The sequence below is a fragment of the Rhopilema esculentum genome, chromosome 11 (genome assembly GCF_057945365.1).
Source record: "Rhopilema esculentum isolate cy_ngs chromosome 11, ASM5794536v1, whole genome shotgun sequence".
In the NCBI taxonomy this organism is placed as follows: Eukaryota; Metazoa; Cnidaria; class Scyphozoa; order Rhizostomeae; family Rhizostomatidae; genus Rhopilema; species Rhopilema esculentum.
Window position 1 is genome coordinate 2421952 of NC_142825.1, and position 22977 is coordinate 2444928.

General features: G+C 37.9%; 1 protein-coding gene across 1 annotated transcript; it reads right to left on the reverse strand.

The window, feature by feature from the left end:
* Positions 1 to 231: 231 nt before the first annotated feature.
* LOC135693297 (uncharacterized) lies at positions 232 to 22055 on the reverse strand. The gene is made up of 19 exons (XM_089111310.1): positions 20260 to 22055; positions 18618 to 19296; positions 17124 to 17411; positions 15762 to 16249; positions 14423 to 14715; positions 13588 to 13991; positions 12996 to 13062; positions 12424 to 12620; positions 11309 to 11447; positions 9918 to 10173; positions 9447 to 9666; positions 8169 to 8394; positions 7277 to 7476; positions 6363 to 6579; positions 5203 to 5279; positions 4348 to 4416; positions 3782 to 3880; positions 3268 to 3472; positions 232 to 2720 (listed from the first exon to the last, which is right to left on the reverse strand). The coding sequence occupies exons 2-19, from the start codon at positions 19200 to 19202 to the stop codon at positions 2140 to 2142; spliced, it is 4611 nt and encodes a 1536-aa protein (XP_088967436.1). The 5' UTR covers positions 19203 to 19296; positions 20260 to 22055; the 3' UTR covers positions 232 to 2139.
* Positions 22056 to 22977: the final 922 nt, after the last annotated feature.

The window sequence follows — 22977 nt, forward strand, 5'->3', positions numbered from 1 at the left end:
ATCCGAGCCTAGAATCTTAAATCCATTAAGGCTGGAAAAAGGCCCGGAGATAACCTCTGCCCGGACAAGCAACAAAGCGACCACAAAAGAAGTGCATTGACGTATTACCAGTGACGTGTACACGGAAATTCAAAGTGCTTTGATGCCAAATATTTACATTTTTTTATTGACATCTCCTTTCTAGGGTATCTTTTCATTTGTAATTGCGCCCACTGCATGCGAGTATGGAGTGGGCACGGGGCTTACCCCTGAGTATTTGTTGTGAAATATGGGGCACTGGAAGAACTGTGGAATAGGCTTTCGAGATGAGGACTACCCTGGGTAGATAAGGACCTTAGAACGACGAAGTTCTGATACCGAAACGAGGCTCGTGAAATATTCGTATCTTGGAAAGGGGGTATATGTAACTACAATTCCCACAAAAGATGTGTCCATTTTGGCAAGAATTTTCAAGATTTTGAAAAATCAATATCTATATAAGCATTGTTTGATTATTCGACAACATTTTAGTGCAATGGAAAAAGCCGAACTGAAATCCATAATTCTTCTACTTTTCTATAAAACTTTTGAAAAATGAACAGGCATGATTCTTAATTTATCTAGAAACATAAAATTGCTCTTATATCAAGATTTCAGAGAGCACATGTTCCCCAACGATTCTTCCCCCCTACCGCGATGCCCTTGGTGGAATGTTTTTATACACGAGCTGTTTATAAGCAACTCGTATCCTAGCATTGTACTAAAAGTGTCTTAGCGATCTTTGGCATTGAAAGTTTTTTCGGGGTATCTTAACACAATACGTCATTATTTTTTATTAAATTCTAGCCTTAAGGTTTATTTTCTAGTTTTTCATTCCAGCAAGAATCCATTTTCTATGAACAAAGCAGAACTACAATTAACAGTAGAATGCAACGCAAAAGACTACAAAGAAATCTTTGTTTGTCCATCAATAGAAACTCTTTGTTTGTCCATCCGTGGTGCCCCTCGAATTTTTGAGATGATTCCTTTGACATGTCGAGACATAAGAGAAGAGACTGTCTTGTCATGCTTTACCATCTTAGCAATAAATATCCTTCCTTATCAAATAATTGCTTAGATATTAGTTTACCATAACAATAGTTACCAAATAACACAATAAACAAGGTTCAATTGGTTTCAAAGCGGTATTTTTTCAACTTGATTCTACTTGGTTGCCCATAAATTGATTTCTTATAAAAAATGTCTGTTTTCGTTCCACAGACAGAAAAATAAAACTTTTTTTACGAAATTTTCATCACTTACTAGTGGCGAGTTGTAGGGGTCTAACGACAAATTTGCTTAAAAAATTCCGACAAACTTGCGTGTTTTCCAAGCTTTTCCTAAAAATATGAAGCTTTAAAGGGTAAAGCCTCCACCCCCCCCCCCCAAATTACTGATTCACAAGAACGAGGCATTCGACTTAAAGCTTGGCTTCTTCTTGCATAGGACTCTCAAAGGTAGCAAAAGGAGACAATAGCTGCCAGTCTAAAGGCGGGCGATTAGACTTTTATCAATTTATTATCTTCTCTATTTGTGTTACGTCATAAAGGATGTACGGTTAAAATAGAACGAGTAGCCAAATGATGCTTCGGGGAAATTTCCAACAAATCTTTAAATAATTCCTCAAGGAGCTTTGGGTAGAGATTAGTGCCCAGATCGTTGCGAAAGCTTGCTCTTGCGGAAAACCTCACCGCAATGTCTGCTGGTTTTTGAAGAATTCAGAAGACAACAAATTAAACGGAACACAGAGTAAAATAATAAAATTCGAATGCATCATGGTTCAAACCCAAATCTTCAAATGCTTTAAATTTAAATATACATCGAGCATATTTTTCAATCATAAATGTTGACAATAAATCTGCTCTCATTCAAAATTTGATGTTCTGATGTCCATATCTCTATAGAAATGATGTGCTGAGATATATCAAAGGGACACACTGGGCGTAATGCGATCCCACTTTTTTGTGGCCATAAAATGTGGCCAAATCTATAAAAAACATTCTATATTTTCAAATAATCCTTTCCCAAAACAACGCAGCTTAATAATCCATATCAATTTCAATATTTTGTTATTCAGAGAATAAAAGAAAATCAAAGATAATAAAGAATGAAATTAAACAGTTAGATTTCATCCGGAGGAAAAATTGTCCGGAATCTTCTTGTTGTGTCCGGAGTTGAGTTGACTCTTTTACGCGGTTGTTTTTCTATACGACTGTTTATTCTCTGATGCGCAATTAACAAATTTTCATCGCTTGGTTCCGGAGGAAGATCTTCGTCATGGAAAGACCAGCTCATGTTGATGTTTGAACCGGGCTTAAACGGTGTGCGGGACATCAAATGAATCCAGGTACCGATGCGATGCCACAATAGAGCGAAAAACTGGACCAGCAGAACGATTGTGTACAGTGACAAAAACATCAAACCAAGGAAATTCGTGTTGAGAACATGAAGCTTTGCGCCTTGTGCGATGATTGTAAGCATGATAGTCAGCCATAGAATGTTGATTACAACGAGCATCATCAACCCCGTATTTCGCAGCTCTGTCAATTTGTCCTTCAGTTCATCACTTTGGCTGAACGCAGCTTGTTCAGGCAAGAGACATATTGTCCGCAATTTTTCCCAAAACCTGTTCTCTTTCGCGTCCTGGGTGACCATAGATGCTTTGTCAAGCTCAATACGGGCTTTTCGAACCTTCCTTTGGGCTAGAAAAAAGTTAAAAAATTGCTATGTGGTTTTTTCAACAGAAAGATATGGCATGGCATGGCGTGGCGTGGCAGAACATTTGCTCTTTGACTTCAATAAAAGAAAATATTATATTGGTAGAGACCTCGCACCAAGAACAGACACCGCTCATAAGGGACACTTCCAAACAACCGGTTCTTCCCAGCAGTGCCGTCGGAACGAAATTCATATTGGGGGGGGGGGGGCTGCCCATTGTTTTCCTTCTTATTTAGTACACTGTTATAAAGAAAACATACTACAGTTTGACAATTATTTGGGGGGCTCCAGCCCCCCAGCCCCCCAGCCCCCCCGGGCCTGCTCAGTAACAGATATCTCAAAACGAAGGACAAATTGCTTATTTGCCTGTGGTCAAAGAAAATTCCCCATAGCTACTTTGGTCTTAAATGTATTTACCACTTGGAGGCGGAATTTGGGCGCTCTTAAACATATGCCAGTCTGATCCAGTATATAACTGGATAATTTCATACGTTGTTGCCCCTGATAAGGCTAATGAAATATTCAACATACCAGCATTAGGATAAGCCAAATAACTTATTGCTTTCGACAGCTTGTTAAGATGGCCTTCTTTTGTGATCCTGAATGTTTGCATTATAGTCGGGCGATCCATGAATTTGAGATCAGCCAGTGAATTCGGCTCGGTATAGGAGTTCTCGCTAAACTGATCCCAGTAGTCTTCTAGGCCTAGCTTCATCAGCCAATCTCGCACATTGTCCTGTCAAATCAAAACGCATTTCTGAATTGGACATTCCTACGTTAGTGCTTTATGGCATAAAAAAGTGTCGAAAAATGCAAGAAGGCTCTTTTCTTGGCTTCTAGCAACACCAATTTCTTTAACAACAATGAATAAAGAAGCTATTGAATCTCAGCCTTTTCATCGCAGGCTGAGAGTCCGACGCCGGTCAATTTTTCATTTAATTTTGTTGCCCTTCTTACGCCGAAAAGCTCTTGATTATAGAAAATATGCATCATTGTTTCCTTAAAAAACTGTATTGCATAGGTTCATGTGCAACTTAAAACTTACCGGAACCTCCTGGTCCATTTCTTCTGGTGGAAGCTTTTCAATTTCATGAAGCAATTTTTTACGATGACCTCTGTTGATTATACCAATATCAAGAAGATCCTGGAAATAAAACAAGTAAAGTAACCTTTAGTGACCACGGTTTAGTATCCTGATGTCATGAATACTGTGGAAACAAAACAAGTTGAAGTGTTCTGTGGTTACTTGTTGTAACCTTCAGAAACTGCATTGAGTATACTGATAATACGGCAATTTTGGAAATTAAACTAGTTAAAGTATTCTGTATTGACTTGTTGTAACCTATAGTTACTTCAATTGAGAATACTGATGTCAAGAAACTCTTGGGAACAAAACCACTTATATCAGCATGTAGTTACTTTTTGTCACCTAGAGAAACAACCCTGTATTAAACCAATGTCAAGAAAATCCTGGAAACAAATCAAGTTACAGTAACCTGTAGTAACTTATTGTAACCTACAGAAACAACGAATGGTTGATTATACTAATGGCAAGCTGATCCTAAAAATAATCAAATGTTCAGTAGCGTTGAAATAAAACACGAATCTTACTTGTTCTTTCATGCCAACGAGGAACGTGCTATCGTCATATCCATGGTCCGTAAAATTCTCCAGATACTCCTATAAAAAGTATCAAATTTAGAAAAATTCATCTCAATTGAAGTGTTAATATACACTCAATTTCTTTATAAGAAACTGGCTATAAGAAACGAGTACTGGACAGTCAGAAAAAATTAAGAAACTTCAGCACTCGAAGCAAAAAAAATAAAAAAAAATATTAAATCGTGATAAAACTGAGAACAGAAAAATTTCGTAAAATCCAAGAACATTATTTCTCTGTTGGCCTAGAACTAAAAACACGAGGGATGAAAATATACTTCCCACATCTAAATACAGCATCAGAACGGAAGCGAATCTCTTGATGTGATAAAAAAGGTCATGAACATTTCACAACATCATTTATGACATCTTAAATAAAAAACTCTTAAGAAACAATGAGTATTCAAATTTTCTGAACAAATTTTAAGAAACTGGAGTACTCAACATCGACCTTTGTTTCTTATAAAAAAAATGAGTGTACGTTTCAAAATCATAATATGGGGAACAAAGCTATCTATAATGTTTTCTAAGAAAAAGTCGAAATCGATGGGACAATGCTGGCAGCAAATTGAAGCCATAGTTTTCGGGGCGTGAGCTCAGAAGTACATACTGACAGGTAATTTATAAACAGCAAATATTAACAGTTGCTTTATGAGAATAATTTTGTTCGTACATATGAACACTCTCAGTATTTGTACTGTTAACCTAGACTGGGAGCATTAGAAGTGATTCCTGTGTGAAATGTAATGTTTGCAACAGTTTTTATGACGTCACAAACAGGTTGAATACGAAGATGGATAAAAATACCTTATACTGTCGGTGAAGAAATTCGTCGATTGGAATGGTTGACACAGAAACCTCGCCATCTTCTTCTCCATTCATGGCTATGTTTAACAGAATAAAGATCAAACATAGAATAAGTGCAAGCAGGTAATTAATGAACAATCATTACACAAACATACCTCATGTCCCATGACCAAAGGGAAGACATAAGAGCAGATCGATCACACCCGCCTTTGCCCCTAACCTCCCTCTAATCTATGTATCGATAGAATAGTGATGTTGCCTACATGTACATAGGCACTTTTAGAGAAACTAACGACCCCCTCTGAGGAATACCTAGCTACCAGCCTCTGCATTCGTACATACATACCTAGAGGATTTGTTGTGAGGACTTTTTCAGAAAACAAAAGGGATTTTGTAAAAGGAATACAAACTTTCGATGGAGGAACGCCTCTCGAAGCGATCCAGCAGTGGATTTTTGGCACCTTTGGCTAATATTATAAAGCAGAAACTGCAAAATGCACGGAATATCAAGTGAATAAAAAACTCTTAACTAGAAAACATGAAAGCTGGGGAAGCGGAGGTGAAAGAAAGGAAATTGGGAAAAGGAAATCGGGAAAAGGAAATCGGGAAAAGGAAATCCCTTTTGATTTCATTAACAGCAAACTATTTTCTTGTGTTATAGTGAAACAAATCAGAAATCCGAGTCTTCCCTCTTTCCTCTTTGCTTTCGCCCAGCTCTCATTTTTGCGCAGTTTGGAGCAGCTCTGGCGCGACCTGTGATTCAGGCCCCTTAACAGTTTGTTTTTGTTAAATGCAATTGGTGGTTTTCAGAGAATCCCTAAATCTGCTTAGAATATTGAACATCTAATTGAGCAAGATATTGATCTTTTCTAGAGCGTTATCTTTGCTTCTATCCAGCTATATCTTTATCTGGAAACAAATCACAGTATGTGAATTGATAGCTATCTAGCAATGGGCGTGTCTGATAATATGTGCACATGGCTCTATTCAGTGAATTTGTGATGTACACGCTGAACAAATAAATAAATTGCTTTGCCTAGAAGCTGCATCGTGCAAGAGAAAACGAAATGAATTTTGACAGAAAACTGATGTGAAGAGCCCTGACTTGGCGCAGCAGAATATCACAACTATGAAGTTTTTCTGCCAAAAGCAAAACTCACAACTGTGCAGGCCCCTCCTTTTTAATGACTTGAATCTGATCCCAGGGGCAAATGTCACTCTCTGGGGACTTCCTTTCAAAGATAGCAGCCTGTCACGTTGTCCTCTTGACGTCCTCGAAGGAATTCTCGGTGGCTTTGGGGGTCGAGGGGGCTTTTCGTCTTCCTTCTGAAATTGATCTTCGCATTCTGATAAGTTCTGGTCGGCTGAGGAAACCTCCTTGATTTTAAGGCAAAATAAATGATTTAAAAACTATGTTTGAGTGTTGTAGGTAATAATCCATATAGTTTTTATGATTACTACATTCTACACTTAGTTGCAAAAACACTTCCAGTTGCTTAATGGTTGCCATTGCAAAATCATCTATGCAGACAATAGCAAATACAAGGACTGTTTGTCTTTCCTCCCGGCAAGTACTCTCCAGTTCTTGAAACCCTCTTATATCAAAAGAAGAAAGTATGCATGATTAAATAATTGACGTTAAATTACTTTGTTTTCACGGACGGCCTGCAAAACTGTCATGTTTTTTTCTATTTTGGGAAGAACTGAGAGTCAAGAGACACCTTGTTATAAAAACTTTCGTTTCAAATATGGGGAGTTTTTCCACCTTAGCATGCTTCGTTGGCAAATTTTCAAACATGTTGGCAAGTTTTATTAAACAGTAGTTTAACCTTCCAGAAAACAACAAAGAGGGCGAGACTTTGCTTGGTTGTAAATATAAACCACAATCTCTGATTCTTCTTTTTTACTTCACAGTTGAAAATAGAAAATGACTAAATTTCTTTGAGCAGTTAACTATAATTAACTGTGGTTTCTTGAAAGATTGTATCAACGAGACGAACTCAGAAGATATTACGTGGAATGGTCTAGAAATAAAAAAAATAAAGAAAAGAACAGACGCTAGTACAAAACATACACGGGTGCTTTCATCAGATATGGATTCGCCTGCTTCAGACATGAGGTCGCTTGCTGTCAGAACAATCCTTGATTGATCGGAGTCTTGATAAAGTCGGTTGCGACAGCAATAACTGCACAAATCTTTCATGTGTCGCCATACAATATGATACCAGGGGTCGGCACTTGCAGCTGAGCTAGCAGACTTAGCTTCTCTTGTCCCTGTGATTGTTTGATCAAACATTTATCATATCTTTAGCACTGTTTTGATGATTTAAATAAGGGCATGGCACCTGCGTACTAATTTAGGATTAATCTATTTTAATTCATTTTGATTTTAAAACAACAGTGAACTGGATGCTATCAGCCAAGTTGAGATATTTTTGCTTTTATATCGAATACCTGAAAATCTGAGATAGAAAACGAATGAAAATAGAATTTGTTTATTCCGCATCTCCAGGCTCACTTAAATCAGCGATAAAACCATCATAACAAGAAAACTTATTTATTCTTAATTCCATTGAAGATGGGTTAGACTCTGACGGTGAGTATTTTTACACCAAGTATTTAAGTCCATTTGAATACTGTCTACCAATGTTTTCATTAACAACAATAATGGTGAGTGCAATCCCAAAAAACCGCTGCGCTTTCACATATGAAATAAAAAATACACTTTTCACCAGGAACTTAATTTTACCGTACATGGTACCCTGTCTCATGAATGGTATAACAGTTAATTTTTTTCAAAATGGCTCAGATATAACCTAACGAGAACAGACTACAATTGGTAACAGATCAAACTGATTTTGTTTATTATTAATTGGGTTCTATAATATTCTTTAGGATTAAATGAATCAAATAAAAAATTACAGAAAGATATAGGGATTACATTACTAATGTTGAAAGTTGCTTACCCCAGGATCTGTCCGTCAAATTTGCAATGGAGTAGATTGTAAGAAACAGGTAGCCTGATGGCAGGCAAAGCAGATACCATAGGCCGTGTATGAGATTTGAGCCTTCGACACCATGGAGGAGAGCAGTTGCTGAGAACAGGCAGCACATGAATAGGAGGTAAATGGTGGAAGGAGACAAGTGAAAACTACCGGTATTGCGAAACTGCTTGGCGATGTCATCTGCGACCTGTTGTATTGCAAAAAGATAGTTAATTCATTGGACAAGTGGGTCTATATAGCTTTCAGTTGCATGCACAAGGGTCAAAACTGCTGATAAAATGCTGACATGAATGCAGCTGTTCTGAAAGTTGATTGGTTCGGACCAAGCTATTTGTCCGCTGTTCAGATTACACCACGTTTGAAACATGTTACCAGCCTAGAAGCATTGCCTGGAAAGAACCCCTTCAGAATTGCTTTCAAAATTGACGACCGGCTTTTAGGTGTATTCGTTACAGAAAGGAGCCGTTCACGATTCCCTACTTTGTATGTTATTTATTCATACCATATTAGATACTATTGACCAAAGCAATAAATAAGCAGATGATGATGTCCTTCCTTTCTGTTGGTATTTCAATACGAGGTCAACAAGACATGGTGATATGATACAATAGTGTCCTGACGACCTTTCATCATCATCAGGTACCATCTTCTATCAGAAGGTTGGCTACCATGACCCTCCAACTATCCCAAAATCTGAGTTTTGGTTTGTTGTCATGGTCATAGATAAAACTAAGGGGCTAATAGTAGAGATGGGCCCCCAGAACCACCTCTACTCTACAGTGTTTTCAAAGGGAAACCATCCCTCTTTCCCGGAGTTCTTCCGCCCGAAGCCGTTGACCCCTGGAGTCGTAGCTCATCCGCCCTCCTTGCCGGTCTCCCGCCGAGTTAGCCGTTGGCCATCGCTCGTAGCCCTGAGCTAAGAAACCCTGCCAGGTGGTACCAGTCGGGTCAGGCTGGACCTGTAAGCTAGTGGAGGGAAGGGACGCTTTAATTCCCCATTCATGTCCTGTCGGAGCATGCCACTGACGACCTTTCAGACTGACTTTAAAATGGTCCTTTGTGTTCAAAACAAAGAATCATTCAAAAGTTACTGTAAACATGAAAGAAAGAAATGCATATGCATTAGAATATTACAAAAGCTAGGGTGATTGATACAAAAGTCAAATGTGCCCTTTCCGAAACGCAGACGGCTAGAGCTTGCATCAAACAAATAACATAACTCAAGGATTGGCATCTTACCTGTGCCATCAGCCCAACTGTAGTGATTGTCATGATGATTGCAAATGCTAGTGTGAGCAGCTTGGCTACCTTGAGCTGAAAATCTTGGGATGTGTAAATGCAGACCACGATGAAGGCTGCTACAGTGGTTACAACAAATGCAAACATCGCTATCAAATTCACTGTCGTTGGAAAAGCGTAATTCAAGCCTGATGATATAACCAGGATCACATTTGCTGGCCTGCACAAAGAAAAACAGCATTTAAGTGAAAGGTATTCTCCATTGAATTATGGATTATTATTACCAGTTGAAAGGGGTGAGTCCTGCAAGGACTGGTCATTGAGCCAGTGTTGTTTGCAGTTGATGCCTGATGCGACTGCAAAGATTTACAGTAAACTTTATTGACCAAATACAAGGGAAGATCAAAAGCCGGAACAAAAGGCTTTTTATTCTTTGCTTTGTGTCCGAATTCAAAGATCATAGTTCCTTACCCCACAATTGTCGAAATCATTAACAGCAACTGGTAGAAGATGTACGCCAAAGTTATAACATCATTGCTTTTGCGAATTGTTCCAGCTTTCTGGATCAGAACAATTTGGTTCGCAAGGGTGGAGGGAGTCCATCGTCTTCTTTGCTTGAAAAACTCATCAAATGTATCCGGACAGTATGTGCTGTTCTCAGCCGCTGCGCAGTACTCCAGCTTCCACCCGTGTTCTATCATCAGCGTACATAACCAGCGGTCTTCGCCTATTTCAAACAAAATACAATGTCAGTGTTATGCTGCCATGTACCAACACCGACATGAAGCCGGACCAGTACCAGCGAACCGATGCCAAATGTATTTCTTTCCGGTTTACACGACAGCGGGCTCATATGATCTCATTTCTTATCATCTTGGATCAGCTCATTGTGAATAATAACTTTAAGTTTAAGGTACCGGGATTCTTCTATTTTTAAGTGTTCTGCTTTACAAAAGTTTAAAGCGATGCTACCGGAAGCGATGCCGACCCGGAACAGGGAATACTGACGGGCTTTCTGTTCAAATTGTTTTAGGCTGTACAAAATGAGCCAAAGCAAGAATTCCGGATTGGGAATCAAAATCCGATGCACGGAAAAATTGCCCAATGTTTCAGTTGACAAAGTAACAAAAACCACTTTTTTCTGAAGGATACCTTTACCAGTATTTATCAAGAGTTGCTATATTTATCAAAGACGAATCATTGAAGGCAACAAACGGATACAAGAACACTTGGTATGCAGAGATGCGCATCAAGAGCAGTTAGAAATTTGATCGCATCGAGGACTAGTTGGTTCATTTTGTGGCGAATGGCACGGCTCACATGATGCTACTCACAGGCTTCTTGATTGGTCAATATTTTATTGACAGGTGGCTCAGACACTTGTCAGTATCTGTCCGTTGCCTTTAAGAGAGATTGACTTGACTGGCAGCATGCTAGGATTCTGTAGAGTATTTTCTTCGTTATCATGAGATGAGCTTAAGAAAATATGGCTAGATAAGCTAGCTATTAAGTAGTGTTTGTGAAGTGTAGTGGGACTATGTTTGAGTGAAAGAATAGTAGAAATTAAAATTGTGTCTTAAATTAGATTATAGGCAGGGTACAAAAGTTGTTTGTGATACAAGTAAGAGGAAGTCTTATAATGCGAGAGAGGATCCTTCGTCTTGTAGTCAAAGAGCATGCGCAAAGGGGTTAATCATTACTACGCATGCTCTATGGATTCAAGACGGGGCGGTCTCACACATAACCAGCTGGTCTCCCCTGCAAATAAGTTCTCATCAAGACTTTTCAATGCGACATACTCTCGATAAACTTTATGTGTTAACAAGAATCTTGTTTACATTACATAAAAGTTTTGGCCATACCCATATCCTTTGTGAGAAAGTCAAGTGCACATTCAACGTGGCTTGCATACGTTGGCAGCACATCCTTTACCGCACGTGCACGGTAGATGCTAAAGCAGCCAGGAGAACACAGTACTGATCCAAGCACGTGTTCTGCCACCTAGGTACAAGTAACAGGGTATGTTAGTAACACAAGAAAAGGCAATGGTTAAGAATGGTTAGCATGAAAATGAGACACGTGTGTAAGTACGGTTGGTCTTCACAAAGAAAGAAGAATCTTCGCCACTGCGTTGTTAAAGAGACAACGACTGTGGAAACGGAATGAAGTATGTTAGTGTAAGCTACTCTAACGGACAAGCAAATGGGACCAGAAACTGTAAGCAAATTCAAAATTATCTTTTTAACACGCAGATACATATTTTGGAACAATGCAGTTTCTATCTGTAACCGAATGTCTTCCTAATGAAACCACCAAAACTCCAAGATTTTCTAAAATAAGTTCCAGTCTTTTTGATGTTATTTGAACCTATTCTTTATCCTTGATCTGGGCCATAAAATGAAGCAACATTAAGAAATTCACTGAATATTTCTTACATGTATATATTTTGTGCGGTGTCAAGGAAATATTCATCCTTCTTTAAGCCAATAAATAAGACAAAAATTTTCCAAAAATTATGTTGATGTGGATTTGTCTGGGTGGGGCACAGAAATTCACTCTGTTTCCAATGACCTTACTCCGGTCCATTAGTTTAATACTCTTGTCGTTAACCTTCCTAAAACTGCATGGCGGAACAGAATTTTAGAGAGCCTTACAAGGATATAATTGGTTTCATGACTGGGCGTAGCTACGACGTTGCATGGATGTCATAGCATCGAGTTTTGTTGTCTTTTCAAAGGATTAATCTCAGCAAACTGAAAAGCGTGCTACGAGTGGTGGATTCCAATCAATTAGGCAAACCAGTTTTGGGGAAGTTTACTGTAGCTGTCACAGATAAAAGTCAATCTTATTAGTAGGCTTCCTAAACTATGTTTATCTCAACAAACTTCCTAAACTATGTTTTCTTCGAATATGAAAGCGACAATGATCCATGTAAAAAACTGGATCTTTAAATACTCTATAGAAAACTCTCACGTACTTTCAGGAGCCAATGGCCGATCGCGTAATCAAAAATCTGGTACCAAACAATAGGCCCTGAACCCATGGGATGTGTTCTACCACACACTGCTCCTACAGAGGGGTCACGACTCATCAGATCCATCAATGCCATGACGTCATCAGGCCTGAATTTCACATCGGCGTCTGTCGTCAGGATGTAAGCATGGTCGCAGTTTTCTAAAAAGACCATCATGAAGTCATAGGCATATGTTTCGAATTGATGTAACCAGAATCTATTAAGATGAGCTTATGCAAGTTGACAATGATAGGGGGTGCACCTCGGCTACAAGAACATTTATCATGACAACTGAAACTTTAAAGGATTTTAAAGTTGGACCGGACCGTAGCTAGGTGCAATGTTTGAAGAACCTATGGCGGAGAAAATATTTGCACAATTGTAACATATTAAGAACATTTAGTCTAACAGATTGATCGAGCTATTGGAAAAACTAGTTAGCAAATTTTGCATGGACATTTTCCGAAACAAGCACATGCAAGATTTAAACTTTTCCCCCAATTTTGAATACCCGTTGTCTCAAAATAACCACTTACCACGCTCTCGATAATCCAGCACATACGACATGTACATTACTTGACTCCACCTCTTCTTGTTCTTTACCTGGCCAGAAAATATTTTGTTATTCTGAAAGCAACGGCCGATGCAGACGAGAGTAGCATAACTTAGTTTTATAAAACTTTCAAAATTTTCCAAGTAAAGATATAGGGCAATGAGATTCAAGCGCTTGTTTTAAAGAAATTTTGGAAATTTGGAAATAACAATAGAAAGATGCTTGAATGTTTGCAATAGATTTGCTTTGAAAAAAGAATAAGCGGAATTATATGTCAATGTCAACTCTACTCTAATTCAAACAGTTTTCAGTGCTGTCGTACTTATTTACCCTGGTCTACTTTTGCTCTTTCATATTTAGAAGTATAGCAGAGTGCGTAACTCTTATTCCACGAAATATGTTTGAAAAGTTCAAGTATTGTCTGAGGCTCGTATTGAATCTAAAGGGTTTCAAAGAAGAATGAATTTTTGAAGCAAATGGACGCACTTATTCTGAAGTGCCTTCAATGCAAAGTTATTTTTAGAAGTGTACATATTACTTTTAATGGGTATCGTGTTATGAAATTCGCTGCACACCTTGTAATTGTCCTTTAGGTGAATATGGAAGTCCATCCCACCGGGCAGCTTCCATTTCAGTTCCATTCCGTACGGCGTCTCTATCTTGTTGGCAAATGATGGCTTGATATCCAGGGTTTTTTCCAACAGGGACACTAGCTGTAATGCGTATCTCTTTAAAGTTTTGTCTCGCACACCGTCGTCAAAGAAGATATGAGCCTCGAATCTGCGACCAGCCTCCTTACGAGCGCAGTCTATACCTCCGAGGGAGTTCAATAGCTGTTCCATTTCGTACGCTTCTTCGTGGTACATTGTGGTGCAAATGTAAATTCGACTGTCCTTTACCAAACTACGATAGTTGACGTAGTATTCATTTGTTGCTTCATTTTTTCTATTAAGGAGCAGATTTTGTTCAAGCATGACACCTACAAATGAAAGAAACATATTTAAATTACTTTGAAGGCGTTTTGAGAAAAGCTATGCTTACCTTTGTTATTCTAAAATACTTATCTTGTAAAACGTATTTAGTTACACTATGTATGGAACAACGAAGCTTTCACCTTATAATATTCTAAATACAAATTGTTTTGCAAGTCATTTCTTTGTTTTATTGAAACCCTAGGCATATTTGAAAGCTATAAGACATTACGTTCCCCCAAGTTTTATGCTGCATTGAAGATCCCTTGAAGCTGTTTTGAAGATCCCATAAAGCTAAGGCTGGTATTTTAATAATCAGAAGAGTTGTAAGGCAGCTTGCAATAGCGCCATGTCGGGTCACTGATAATAGTTTGAAAAGGTTTTGTAATTTTCCGCCTACACCAGAAGGGTAAGCAAGACTTAAGCACCACCTTCATACCTTCGTACGAAGGCATCCAAAATAACACTGCCTCATTTGCCATAATGAAGTCTTGGTTTTTCCAAGCATAGTAAGTTGTAGCAAAGAACTGGCCTAGCCAAAGGGCCACGCTTATCAATGCAATGTACAGCCATATTGGACTATTCTCGGAGCACTTCAGAAAGGATATGTAGTTGTTGTCGCATCTGTTAGTGACAATGAGAATAACCGCTGTTGGGGTCGCAAGAGTGAGTGGCAGGGCAAAGCACAGCCTTTGCATGGTCATAGTGCAAGCAAGCCAAGCAAGATGATACCTATAAAAACAAAGCCAGTTGGGTTAAACCTGTTTTTCTAGTTGTGAAAACTGAATAAACAGATCTCAAAGTTTCTTTGGGAAAATTCGTTTGTAACGGGGTGTTGTTATATTCTCTTTTGTTTTCTACTATGTAATAGACTGTGATAGAATGAATAATTTCTTCCACAGTGAAAGTGCATAGTATTTTCTAATGTAAAAGAGTAATAATTTCTTCAGTGATAAAAGAACACAATGTCTTTGATAGTGATTCAATGTATACACTCTTTTTTATATGAACTATAATTTTAAGTTCAGGCTGACTATTCTTAAATTTTTGAGAATATCTGAGGCTTGATTGTTCTTGATATATTCTTAAATTAACAGTGTGTAAGCAGTGTGATTGCTAGCTTTTTCGCTCTAGGGAGGGGGAGGGGGTGTTCAGATCTTATTTGTCAATAAGGTGAGTGATACAACCTTTAATGTCTCGTATTAGCCAGCAAATTTGAATATGCACCGAAAAAGGACCCACACATGCCTAAAAATCCTCGTTTTTTAACAAAACTTTTTCAAAATTGCATTCTACAGTAGACCAGCCTCAGCTTGTTCTTAATTTGTTCTTAACTTTTGATCAATTTTGAGGCTCGTGTTCTTATAAGATTGTTCTTATAAAAAGAAAGGAGTGTAATACTTTATACTGTAAAAGAGTGTATAATGCCTTTATCTGTATCTTCTCTACTGGCTTAAAGATAAACCTTCTGCTGATAAGTTGCAACATTTGGAAAACTGAAGAACTTATGTATGCATAGCCGATACCACCCAATAACCGATAACGAGGTTGACTGCAAGAAATGGAACAATTCTATTCAATGATGTTTAGATACGCTCGGCATTCGGAGGTGTCCTTTGTTAGAGGGTGTCCGTCATTGAGATGTGGCCGTTATTAACAAGTGTACGTTATTGAGGGGAAGAGGGGTTTGTCAGTTAATAAAATAGAACTTCGTGTAACTGCAACAGCAAAGTATGCGTTGTTTTATCATCTATTGTATTCAATATCAGAGTACATACCCGATCAAGCCTGTCAGAAGCTGTACAAAGAACATCCATGCGAGCGTCTTGTCTTCAAAAAATGCGTATATTCCGGAGTCGATATGTCTTAGGTTTGCAACCTTCATAAAATGAGCTACCGCTGCACAACACAAAGGAACTAGTATTATCTTGAACAGTGAAATTATAATTGTGGATTTTCCCCGAGCAGTGTTTGACTCTACAATTACTTTTTGAGTGTCGTTTTTCCAAACTTTCTTTCGTTTCCGCGTGCCAGCGATGTTTTCGGATGATCCGGCAGTCGATGGCATTGAATGTTCGGAGAGACTCGTTTCTAGTGTTCCATTTCCGTTAATGGCGTCTTCAGGGTACTTCTCTTCATCCACATGCAGTGCCAGATCATGGTCAATTTGTAACTTTTTCACTTTTGGACACCAACCAAAAGATATCAGAAGTATTGATGTTGGTACAAGAATAAATTTGATGTCTAGAATCTCGCTATTGGATGTCTACAAAGAGAAACGGAATTAAATTTAGCATATCATATCTTAATGCTTTTTAAGGAACTTTCATGCAGTGAAATATGGTAAATTTGCTCGCCGATTACAGTTTACAGCAGGCACCGCGCAGCCATTGGGCTAGCAGGCGCTATAGCCCCCCCCCCACTTTTTTGCAATAATAGGTTAGAAATTTTTGAAAAGTTTACTCTAACACAACTTTGAAAAGCTTACTCTTTCGGATCCCAAGTAGTAGTAGCAGTTTGTCTTGACTAGGAACCCATTTTTGTTCATTTTCTTGGTGTCTTATCTTGTTAAATCTATCTTTATAGTAATTGTTATACTTAATAATAATTCTCTGAAATTGACTGTTTATAAAAATAAGTGGAAAGAAGCAAGTGTTTTCTTAAAGGGGCGTTTTCCAGCGTTCTAAAGGGCGTAACCTCAAAAAATTCTCGGCCACACCCTTTTAGAATGGTGCGCGATGCCTGGTTTACAATTGCCATTTAACACTGCTTTTAATAGATTTCCATGAAGTGGAAGTTCTGCAAGGCTCATGTCTTCAATCTTTATTTTTATATTGTTTTCGAAAAGCAAGTTATAGTTTACAAGTTTTCATTCCTACTTGGTTGGTACATTGTCTTTCTATTTCAATGTAATTTCTATGTTGATTGTAAATCGTATATTAAGGATAGTTGGTTTGAATTAGTTAGAAGCCTCTTTCTACAATTTTCCAATAAATTCTAAATGCAAAGCTTATATAGAAAAGACAATTCTAGATGCAAAGCTAGCAAAGAAAGAAAGATTTCCTACAAACTTGTATAAGCTTGATTGAAGGTCCCTTACGGAGAGAAAAAAAAAGCAGGTTTGCATCTTTGAAACTTACCATGAAAACTATTCCAACCAGGCCACCAAGTTGCAATATTATCGCAAAGAAAGACAAGAACATGTTTGTAATATTCTTTTTACGTGCTTTCTTCAACAGCCGTTGTGATATCGGGTCCTCAGAATTGGCAAACCCTTCAAGACAGGCTTTTGCCATTTGCCAGAAGACGGGGACGATGAAGAGAGCATTCATAAGTACTATAACGACATCCGCCTCAGATATGACACTTAATGTGCCTACCACGTACAGACTGAGTCCTGCAACTTCAATGAACGAGCCAATCAGCCCCTGTGAAACGATAACAGTGCTCAATATCAGGGAATGTGTAGCTTATGATAATAATAATAATATAATAATCAATTTATTTAAAGTTGGCGCTACATAGCTATTTACAGTGAAATGAACTAATCCATGCCAGCTGTTAAAACTACTACATCGAATAAATACATACGAGATTAAATACATAAAATTTTAAGTACATAATAATCCATTAAAAACAGAATTTATAGGGTAGTACTATAAAAATCTGAGCTATTTAAAACGATAGAATTAAAAAAAACCAAGCTGTGGCACGAACGTCCTACATATTTTGCATGTACAGTCGGTGCCATTCTAGCTTTTAATTTCTTTCTTAAACTCATTAACAGATTGAGCATTCCTTATGTGCCGAGGTAGAGAGTGCCAAATACGCTGCCCTCTATATTTGAGAGTTTCGGTTCCATAAATGGTTGTTCTTACCCTTGGTACTATAAATTCATTATTATTTCTCAAAGTAAACACATTGCTTTAGAGATATACAAACATCTGTAGTGACTGCTGTACTGGATAGAGAACTTATTTTACGACAATCTCAGTAACTTGGGATTAATTTACAATATTTTCAACAATGAATAATCGATAAGGAATATTATCTTTGAGCAACTATTTTTTTGATCATTTGGAGCTTTTAAGTTCAGAAGTACAAATGTATCATTAGGACGGACGGACAGATGATGTGACTGAAAGATGTGGCGGATGGACAAGCGTGACAGACAGGGATGTGACGGGTGTGACGGATGAACGGACAATAAAACGTTGTCTGTCTTTAAAGACTCGTTGCTAACAATGAGCCATTGCGCTACGCAACATCCCATAATGCATTTTCAGACAGTCTGAAATCAATTTTGGTTAATCCGTAGAAGTTTAGTGCCATGTTTGGACCGTAACCATGCACGCAAAGGCCCATTGTTAGCAATGATATTAAATAATGATATTAAAAACCAAGCTCTTTGTTATCAACATCTAGTAGTGGTAGCTATCAAAATCTAGGAGTCAATAATTTTTTTCGTATAATCAAGAATTTCAAAATTTTTACAAAAAAACAATGAATTTTGCAAGTGCCACACCAGCCACACCTGAACCTTTTCAGATAAATGTTACGAGAAAGTAGGAAATTTCTTTAAACAAGTCCTAAACAGGATTGACAGGAAAACAAAGATCTAAAATGGTCCTTACCCAAATGACAGCTCTTTTTGTCGGCCAAGGGTGGCTTCTTTTCATTCCACTATTGCAAATTGCCCGAATCAATGTATAAACAGAAGGAAAAACTAGAAGCAATACCAACATAACAAAACTTGTTTCCCGAACAAAGCTCTTCTTTCCACTTGACACAGTACGCGAAGCGTTGCGGTACATTGCCGTGTAATTCAACTTCTGCCCTATGTGGACGAGTGAGATCTTGCTGGCGACAACACACACAAACAGGCTTACAGAAATCAGAAGAGATAGGACACATTTCAAAGCTGACAAGCAAAGGGTCTTTTTACGCTTGTATTTCTGGTCGTCGTGATTGCGTTGCTCCTGTTCAACGGTGAATAATTGCTCTTCTACGTTAGGTGGCATAAATTTTGTGGCCTCGTGTCCTATTCCGTTATTCAATTTCTTAGGTGGCAAGGGCAAGGTTTCTTGGAAAAATTCACTGCATAATTGGGTTTCTTTCTCTATACTGTTACTGTTTGACGTGGCCGTGCTAAAGCTCTCTGCATCATCAAATCCAGCGTTTAGTCTTCCATTCAAAACAAACATGTTTTCGTTAGCCATAATGCAGTACGTCGTATACTTTGCTCATTGCTAGGACGGGCCTCTTGATTGATCGAAGCACAATAAAAAACACTTTGTAGCTGAGAGATGTTGTCTATGAAAGAGAAAAATAATCATTTGATGCATTCCTACTTAATGTTCAAAACTTAACAAAAACTTTGTTTGGTTAAGCAAACGTTTGTTTCATATGCACCCCCCCCCCCCTCTGGTAGGATCCGTGTAGCTCTAAACAACAAACGAACATTGCGAAAAGTTATTACCTTAATGTTAGCATTTAAGCTTTCTCGATGATCAATATTCAAATCAACTATTGACTTCCTCTCACAGCTCAATCTCAGGCCGAAATAAGCCTGTTGCAATCTCGCGTCTCGCTAAAACTTGTGTCCGATATAATTGTATCCGATAGTGCTTTAGTAAGTAGGCCTAAATCCCATTCAGAAGCGCTGCATTCACAGTACTGCCACCACGCAATTTTCTTAATAGCTAACCTTACATTTTTATAAAGATTTAGTTCGTGTAGATTTACGTTGGAAAACTTTAAAATTTGATTACGGTACCGTGTAAATGTACCAAAAATTAATTTCTTGAACATTAAATACAGGTAAAATGTTACAATTTTGAAATTGAGAACATCCGTGCAAGATAGACCCAGGTTTATCAAGAATCAGACTCTACTTGGTTTTTATTTTAAATGTGCAGATGGTCCTTCAAGGGTGAAAGGATTTTGTTCCAAGGGGTATACTCCATGTACTTGAGGCAGAAAAGAGCAAGAATATCTTAGATAAAAATACCTTCATTCAATTTTTCTCGCAAAGACACAAAATTGTTGATAAATAAAAAAAAAAAGCTAATCCCAAAAAGTTCTTAAATGCAAGAAGCCAAATGAAATAAAGTTGGCCTAATGGTTTTTAATTCTAAGTTCTGCTTTGCGTAGATTTACTGCTTGCGAGCGCCTTGTCTGCGAAACAATGACGAAATTCTCAGGTTGGGGATTTAACAAAGCATAAATAACAGATTCCATTAGCATGGTCGAAAGGAATAGAATAAAAATGCTTACCGAGTGGTTGTTATGTTTCATACGCTTTCTGCCTCTTGAGAACGTGACTCTACCAACTCTCAAAAATATAAGCACCGATATATGTGACTTAATTGCGTTCGTTTAAATACGCTTGGGTCGTAATCACGTAATTTGTTTCGCAAAGTTCGCATAATATTGTAATTGCCAATCCAATCTTCTTTGTGTTCTGTTCTTTGCAAATTTATTTGAACGTTGCGATCTGTAGGCGGTTTCCTGAGCTGCTACTCTATACTACATATTTTAAATATCAGAAAGCAAATGAAATTCAAATAGAAACTTCTTACAACATTAAGTTTGTGAAGTTTATGTAGTCTTTTTTCATGAAGTTTATCAACCTTCTCTGATATAGATCACTGAAATTTCTTAGCAAATTTTTGCAGAACTTTAGTGAAAATGTGCATAATTTATGCAAATGCCTGTCCTGTTATTTCTGCTGACGTATTCCGCATCACAACACTGTACCCAGAGGAGAAACGAGCCGCCAAAGACCTTGCCAATACCGGGAACTTTGTTTTGGAAAAATTCACGAATCGCCTTAGAAAAAGCAACTTTGTGATGTTTAACGGCGTTTGCATCAGAACGCAAGAGATGAAGGTAACAGGGGGCTAGGACAAAGGGGCTCCATCTATGTTTTCAGCCTAACAAGTCGGTAAGGCTGAAGTACGGAGTGTTTTGATAGACATGGCAAATTTTTATCTAAGCTTACGTGAAAACGGGCGCCACGATTGCTTTAGTCGCCGGGCGCCAGAGATCACGCTATTTATCACGAAAAAGATGCATTCAGCAGCCTTGCAAGGAAATATAATGCCTTTGGTCCTCATTCAAAGAGGAAGCGGAAGACTTTTGGGGTTCCAATAAATATTCCAGTTGCACGTAAAGGAAACCCCCGCCTTGTTGCGATGACGCAAGCAGGACTTGAGCAAACGCGTAAGAGTCTGGGCGAACACCATTTTAGGAGGCTGCCGTGTGTTACTTCTGCTTTGCGGTAGAGAGCTTATTGCCAAATAACATAAACAAAGCTTGTTAAATTGCATGGTAAAAGTAATTGGTGCAGAGATTTTAATGATACCATATGGTGTGAATGTCGTTACACGTACATTTATAACGACTTAATGAGCACATATATTGAAGCCCAGTGATTCATGGTTTTATCAAACACAGCAAAATGGAGAGTACATTGTCCAAAAGATAAATTAAAACGCAAAGTACTTCTTTACGACCCAAAGCCTCGCTTCCCACTAATTCCACACAAATGAATGTTGCCAGACATTATTACTCTGAAGCACGCGTTTGCAATATAGGCACAATTAATTAGCATCCGAAGTTACATCCAAGTTACATCCGAAGTTTAATGCTTCTCGCCAAATCGAGACAAAAACATGAATCCGAGGTCACTCTTTCGAATGTCTTGTTGCCGTGGCTACAAGTTTAGGTGTGTGCTGGGAACTGTGCGATGCTGAACCTAAAATAAAATATCCTCCATTGTCAATGACCAGTAATTCTTTTCATAAAATGCCTTAAAATATTAGGTGTTCGTTAGCGGTCTGCGGTAGCATTTTCGTAAGTCAAGATGATACTTTAAACCAGTTTTTAAAACACATATTTTGCTACTTTTTCTTTTCAGTTCTTCTTCTATTATAAAATTCTCTGAAGAAAAGTATTTTCACTTGACTTGATAACGGGCTATGCTGGAAACGTCGCCATTCATTTTAAAAGAATTTTCCTGGTACAATTTACTTACATTGATCGTCATTATAGCATCATATTGTACCGCACGCAATCTAGTATATTTTGAATCTGAATCATGAATCTGGCTCATTTTCCTTTTGTGAAGCTGTAATTGAAAGAGATGGATCTTGTTGCACCACCTCGAAGGAGGGAAAATGACGCAACAATTATCGAAAGCTATTGTTGTGCGAATTGATTGTGTATAAGTGGCGAATGGGAGTGTGTCGGAAGTGAAACAACCACCAATTAAAACTTCAATCTTTTTAGAAAACTTTTTTCAAAATAACATTTTCAAAATAAGAGCTATGAACTTTGAAACCGCTTTATGCCTCCTTGAATTGTTTGCATATAATTGGGCAACGTATTATTATGGAATTTCATTCCAAACCTGAAGAATTCTTTTAATTAACGATTCTTTCGTTCTTTAAGAACCTTTTAAATCATGGTTCGTAATGTTTTTGATACGAAGCCAAACATTTTCAACGATGTACAAATCTGGACTTGAACAACGCCACGGAAAAGCTTGAAATCTTCTTGATCGGAAATAAATCGTTGTAAAAATGGTTTCCTTTTACACAGGTGAATTTCTATTTTATATTTGTGTAAGAATTTTGAGCTGCAAAACATTGCTCAGCGTCGAGCTTCATGTCTTTTACTGTATCTTGGTGTTAACATGGTGAAATAAAACAGACAAAATTGCCACCCCTCTAACGTAAATTTTTTTTGTTCACCCACTTCTCGGTTTATTACTATTGAAGCACTCTCGAGAAACCTTTTTTGATTTATTGAAGCTGTTGTGTGGCTGCATCTAACATGGTCAACAATTTTTCAAAAACTAAAGACCACTTCCCTGTAAAAATTATATAGGGACTCGCCTCTCATTTGACAAATTTTCTCCCTTAGGCGTGGTCTACATTTTTTCAAACAATAATGTTTTTCCGTAAAATTTACATTTCTAACTAGGTTTTC

Excerpts from the sequence above, each read along its gene's own strand:
- LOC135693297 (XM_089111310.1), bottom strand. The coding sequence starts at position 19,202 with ATGGCTAACGAAAACATGTTTGTTTTGAATGGAAGACTAAACGCTGGA. Across the intron at positions 9,667-9,917 it reads ATGATTTCGACAATTGTGGG|GCCAGCAAATGTGATCCTGG; the intron begins GTAAGGAACTAT and ends TTCTTTGTGCAG. Across the intron at positions 3,881-4,347 it reads TCGTTGGCATGAAAGAACAA|GATCTTCTTGATATTGGTAT; the intron begins GTAAGATTCGTG and ends TTTTATTTCCAG.